This window comes from Electrophorus electricus, chromosome 14 (assembly GCF_041902795.1).
Source record: "Electrophorus electricus isolate QZ-2024a chromosome 14, ASM4190279v1, whole genome shotgun sequence".
NCBI lineage: Eukaryota > Metazoa > Chordata > Actinopteri > Gymnotiformes > Gymnotidae > Electrophorus > Electrophorus electricus.
This window is the reverse complement of record NC_137510.1, coordinates 9,466,086-9,472,759: the sequence shown is the minus strand read 5'-3', so window position 1 is coordinate 9,472,759 and position 6,674 is coordinate 9,466,086. Positions and strand designations below refer to the sequence as shown.

The window sequence follows — 6,674 nt, the reverse complement described above, 5'->3', positions numbered from 1 at the left end:
GTAGCAAATGCAAAAAAAGAACACCATTTTATGGGTCACATGTGTTTGCTGTCGATACTACTCTTAATATGTCGGTGTTACTTGACACGACATGTAAGGCTAAGACAGAATATTAAAAACAACCATAATAAAAATACACAACTCTCTGAATGATTTAATCAAGCATAACGTCTAGGATGTATTATATATAAACTATTAAGGATTCTTAAGTGTTGTCATAGACAAAATAATCGCTTATCCTAAATTATTAAAAATGTCTAATCTTTCCATAACCTACATATGCTACAGATTGATTATAATACTTCTTAAAAACTAAAACTAGTATTATCCATAAACAACCACTAAATAACCCCTAACACCAGAAACTCAGGGTTGATATGCAAAGATTGAGAGAACACTGCTCCTGAGTTCACTATATTTAGTCCCCGCAATAAATCTTAAAACCTATTGGAACTTTCAATAACGGCCGCATTAATTGACATGGACAGGCAATCGTGTGACGTGCTGTCTAGGAGCAGCGTCTCTGCAGTATGATTGCTTCTGCATTGTCATATTGATGATGAGAAAACTGATGGTTGCAGCTGTTTTGGCCCATGAACGTCTCTGGTGGGTATTGGGTTTTATCTCTTCAGTTTAGAGCATTGCCAACACTAAAGAAATGAAATGAGAGCCTTGTTTGAAGCTTCTATATATAGAGATCTTCTTTATGCAGGCATTGGGTCATATTGATCACACTTTTAGAGCCAGGCTGATGATCTAGGATGAGGGTTTGTCTTTCATATCTAAATAAGCATGATTACATGAACACAGATCTCAGATCAGCCTGCCACATGTACAATCCAATACCACTTGAGTTTTGCCCAAAGTGCTGCCGGTTTAGCTGTTACACTGTCTGAAAAGGTCACAGCAACTCACAAAAAGCAGTGCATTTATGTTATTCGCCCACATATTTACGGGAGACTCATTTACTTCAAACGTGTTTGTGTTCATGATTCCACTACAAAGGTTTAGGCATTTATTCATAAAAAAATACACTGCCATAAAGACAGAAATCTATTTACTTATAATTGAAACCACTTTGCTTCCATTAGTTCCCTGCAATCAAATTGCCTCTTGCTGCATTGCCTCTTGCTGCATCCTGTGAGATTTAGTTTTTTTAACCCCTACAGTCCTTTGCAAAATTAAAATATCATATTAAGCAAGAACAATACCTGAGCAGAATTACTACAGGGCTGTAATCCAAAAACTGCATGATTGGGAAAGGATTATGACGGGACCTCCTGCAAAGCGGATTTGCTCCGGAGCAGCTACAACCTCCCCCCCCCCCCCACCTTCAGCTAAGCTGTTTCTGAATTTTGGTTTTGCTTCAAGACTTTTTGGTTTTGTTTTCTAGCCATCTTCCTTTCACCAGTGCAGCCTCATTCAGGAAATGCTCTGACATGCTCCTATTGACTCTTTATCCAAGATGTGTAATTGGTTCAGATTGTGTCAGATTAATTATAGTTTAATGATGGGTTTAATGACTCCATACTGGGGAAATGGGAAAACAAACAATGTATGTGTTCTAGTGGAGCCTGGGGAGAGACACCTCAGCCACTCCAATGTAGAAACTAACAAGGAGCAAGGAAAACACATTACATGTAGCGCAGGCTGTGGTTTTAAAGAGATGTCAGTGGAGAAGCTGGGCCACTGGTTGTAGAGTTGTATTTGAGGCTTAGAAGGAGTGCTCAGTAAGACTTCTATGTTTTGCCTTCCATTTTTGTGTCAGTGCAAGAAGCCTGCATGCATGATTCTCCCCATTCCAAGACTTCTGTGTTACTTATTAGTTAGTTCTGTTATTACCACTCCACAGATCTGCAGAATGTGCTTTTAGTACAGAATGTAAAAACTGGTCTGATTAATACATAACTGCACACAGCAGAAAAATACAAGCCATGATGTAAAGTATAAATCTGAAATAGGAAAAATGAAAAAGAAAATTACTTTATCCTATTTCCACAACCTCACTCTACACACTTGCCAAATTTATTAGTAATTTTTTCATTCTGTTTCATCAAGGTTTGATTGAAAATTATTGTTTGTTTAAACCTACACATCATGTTTTCATCAAATATTGTGAAACAGTCTGGCTGTTAAAAGAAAATGACTCATTGGTACTTCTGCCTGTTAACTGTGGTACCATAAGTACAGTGGTTAAGATTCAGATCTTTCAACTGTCACTTCCTCTATAAGTAAGATCTGTATGGTCATGAAGTTATAAAGCAAGCTGACTGATTTTGATATTGATTGTTTACTTCAGAGTTACCATGTGGACTGTAGTCTTTTAGCTATTATTTTAAAACATTGTTCTGGAGCCAAGGCTTTCAAATTAGCTATCTAGCTATGCGGTATTAAACCTAAGTTAGACTATCATAGTGCTTTAAGATTTGTAAAGTCAATTCTGAGAGTGAGTCAGTCAGCAAAATTGTTGGGGGTTGGAGTCATGATGCCTTTTGACCACAAATCTCCAAAACAGCCTAATGCTGCTTTTAGATTAAAATGTCACATGGTCTCTGCCTCTTGGATAGTGGTGTGTGTGTGTTTCTACCATGCTTACAGAAGCAAATCAGGCTGCTAACAATAATGATGACAAATTGTCTCTTGGCCAAGGAGATCCAGCCACCGCTTGGGGAACTGGTCTTCTAAATTAAGTTTCGTCAATAACATGCTTACAATTTGTCTTCTCAGGTGATCTTAACAGAAATATTGGTTACAGTAACAGGCTGGCTGCAAATGATTTCTCTTGGCTTATTTGAGTAACATTATTATCATACAAGGGAATATTGGATAGTTATATGCCTTTGAGCAAGCAATGCAGAAAAGCTCAGACTCTCCTGTGGAGCCGATATGCTATACAGTCTACAAGTGTACTAATAACTAAATTAGCTATGTTGCTTTTCCTCATTCTTATGTATCATTAAACACTGAAGCTTAAAGGCTTTGACTACAGGTTAACTTCATTCCTGCACATAAAGAAAATAAAAAGAAAGAAATTAATAAAGAATATTTGTACAACATGCAACCAATTTACTGTTTGAATCATTAGGTTATATATTTGGATGGCCACAGGTTTCTTCACCCACTAAAAATCTTTATTAAAAGCTCTTCTGCACCAGTAGTGATGTCTGACTCAAAGTTTCACATGTTTTAGTTTACTATGATCTCTTAATTACAAATGCATATGAGTGTGCATAATCCAACTTGTATGAAAAGTTACAAATGCTTGTTTTTACGTTTGTGACTTTGCTCCTGACTGCATCTGAAGAGAACCCAATTAACACTGCTTGCTGAATGTCTATAAAATACTTGTGAGATTACACAATCTATAGTTTCCATAAGGACTGATGCTCATTACAAAAGACAAGTACCAAGCTATCTCATTGTAAAGGATGATTAAATCCTAAAATACAACAAGTCTGTTTTGATTTAAACAGAACTTTTGCATATGCTCATTTTCCAACTGTTACAAGCATTTTCCCTTCTCCCAAAACCTAATCTTTGCCATTGTGGCAAAGAGCAAAGCTGATCTCAGATCAGTGTAATACAGCAACTTCTACCAATACTACAGCAGCTAGTGATAAGTTGCTTATTTCCTTTAAGGCCAGAAACAAAAGTAATGTAGGCAATACAGACATAACACTGACATTTTCCAAACAATTTACTTTTCAAAGATCTGAACCTAGACATATTTCCATGTGTTGTGGTTTTTAAGTACCATAACCAAGTCAGAAGAACATTATCAGATATTTTAAATACCACAACCAAGTCAAGAACGATATTAGATATGGAGGAGAAAAATAACCCCACTTCTGGTGGAATTTTCTTTTACCGACTTTTCTCCCTTTAGTCTATTGCAATTCTCATTATAATCCCAGTGACAAGCTTACTTTTGATTCAACTCATATGATTTGACAATGGAATTAAAGGGGGCCATCTGATTGGTAACATTCACATTAACCAGTTTACAAACATCAAATCTTTTTGCTTGATTCACAATAAAAGAAATGACTTGGGTTTGAAATAGATAAGTGTCCTAACTTTCAATGGGAAGGCTTATTTCAGTTTGGCAGCACAACATGTCCAGATGATACTCCATGCTGGAAATCAAGGCTAGGTCAACCTCTATGGCAGAAGCATCAAATCCACCTCTTCTTTTCATCCTGCATTACTAAACTCAATACACTGGAGCCAGCTAAGCGGATAGAATTAGCACACACGCAGACTGCTAGCTGGGTATGGCTTCTGTTTGAACCTGAGTTTAGCTATCAAGCCAGTAGTATCTGCTGTATAGGCCACTGAGTACAAACAGCAGCAGCTGAAATAAATGTATGTCCAAATAAAATGTAAAGACATGGCTGACCTAAAGGACTCACATTTTCCACTTCTGTCTCTAATGTTAACTAGATGTAGAGAAAATTTAGAATTTTGTTTAGCCAATTATCATGTTCTATCTATTTAACTTTTTTCTTGATACAAATGGCTTTGGCTTTTACCCACTAATCTATGCAATTTTAATAGCTGCATGACTTCCTAAATTGAATCAGGTTGAAATGATAGAAATAATTATCTGCATCAAGTGCACCTGAACTGGGCTAGAGCTAAACTCAATAGATCATCATATATCCATGACGATGGCTGGGAACCTGTGCCCTAAAACACTTTTATTCTGCAAAGGAGGGGAATCACATGCACATGTTTTAGATTATATTACACACATACACACACATACACACAACCAAAGAAAATAATCTAACCTATAAGATATTACACACATACAATAAACTGGTTTGTAACAGCAATTACAGAATGATAAATAATGAAATAAAGAAGTTTCAATGAGTCTGCCTTCTGTTAAGAATTGTTTAGAACTTCCTCCTTTTTTGTGAAATGTTCTGTGTAGAAGACAAATGGCTACTTCAAGTTCTAATTTAATTTTGGTGTAATTTGTAATATGTGGATACACAAGATTCATTTGGTTGCAGATCTGTATTCCATGTTCACTCATTAATACAGAGTTTTTGGTATTCAGTATGTTTACTTTTTCTCCAATGCCAGGGGGGAAATAACAGTGAGGTGAATAATAGATGTATCAAATCAAAGTATAGAAGCCTCCTAAAGGATGTACGTCTCTACAGACAATCAGAATATCCATCGGGAATGGAGAACGTCTTTGACTTTGTTTTATGTTCACCGACCGTGTAGTCCACGTGAATACATATATGTCTGGCGCTCTCTTCGGAAGGGTACATATTAATTCTCCCTTCTACCTTGGTATCTTGCATAACGTCCACTGCTTCATCTAGGTACAGTACAGCCTGCTTCCAGTGCGTCTCCGGGCTGAACGGGGACGTGGAGAGGACTAGAGGCTTGTCCTCACCAGCAAAAGTCACAGCGAACCACACGCAGAAGGCGTTGATGGAGGAGGAGCCGAAACACTCGCATCGGAAACCTCCACGCACAGACCTGAGATTCTCCATCGTCACTGTGTAAAGGTCCAGGTCGGCAAACTTAGACGGGTGGGACAGCACGTCCTCGACCGTCACCAGGTTCACAGTGATGTCTCTGTTCATAATGCATTTCTTTGCGAAATCAGTCATAGAGGACATGTCTACGCCATACTGACTTTTGACGGTGCTCCAAAAATTCAAACGGTCCTCGACTACCAGGTCATTAATGGGCGCGATAAACAGCTCGGCTTTGTCGGGTAAAATTAGGCCACCGGGTTTAAGCCATTTATCGCGGGCGAAGATCACCGAATTCAGCATGGACTCGTGAAGCAGCGCGTACCCCATCCACTCGCTGACTATCACGTCCACCTGCTCAGGAAGATCAACGGTCTCTAGTGTGCCTTTAATGACTTCAACTCTGTCTTCCATGCTGTTCAGTTTTACAATGCGCACAGCCTGCTCGACAATCGAGCTTGCTTCCACAGCGTATACCTTCCGGGCCCCAGCTTGGGCACAAAATATACTCAGAACGCCAGTGCCTGCGCCGACATCCAGCACAACTTTACCTTCCATCGCTTTCCTGTTTCTCAGAATGCCTAGTCTGTAAGTATTAGTCCGAATAGTGTCCGCAATCATCTCTTCGTGAATATTAACATCAGCATAGCTGTCAAAGTACAGGTTATCCTGTGCATGTTTGTCTAATTTTCTTTTTTTTGCGCTGTAATGTGACATTTTCATCCAAAGCTCACTCTCTTCACGCTTGAAACGATACTCATTACTTCCGCATTAAATGTGATGCATTGTGGTACTTGTAGTATCCAATACGCCGCGGTACGTATGGGAAAAACAGGGTTTTGTTCACAAAAAACTACATTTCCTATATTAAATTCAAGCGTCGCACATTATGTACGCAGCAGATGATTTTTTAATTTACTTTTTCGATTAATTTACGGCTATAATCGAAATAGCACACTACGATACTGCATACGACACTGTATAGTGTCAACTGAATACTACAGTATACTGTAAACTGAATATTACAGTATACTGTAAACTGCATACTACAGAGTACTGTAAACTGAATACTACAGTATAGTGTAAACTGCATACTACAGTATACTGTAACCTGACTAGTACAGTATAGTTTAAACTGAATACTACAGTATAGTGTAAACTGAGTATTACAGT

At 38.2% G+C, this 6,674-nt stretch overlaps 1 protein-coding gene across 1 annotated transcript; it reads right to left on the bottom strand.

Annotated features, from left to right (window-relative positions):
• Window positions 1-3,679: 3,679 nt before the first annotated feature.
• prmt6 (protein arginine methyltransferase 6) lies at window positions 3,680-6,255 on the bottom strand. Its single transcript, XM_027013299.2, has one exon. It carries the CDS (start codon window positions 6,222-6,224, stop codon window positions 5,169-5,171), a length of 1,056 nt encoding a protein of 351 aa, XP_026869100.2. The 5' UTR covers window positions 6,225-6,255; the 3' UTR covers window positions 3,680-5,168.
• Between the last annotated feature and the right edge of the window lie 419 nt (window positions 6,256-6,674).

Bases quoted from the DNA above. Each gene is read 5' to 3' on its own strand.
- prmt6 (XM_027013299.2), bottom strand. From the start codon at position 6,224: ATGAAAATGTCACATTACAGCGCAAAAAAAAGAAAATTAGACAAACAT.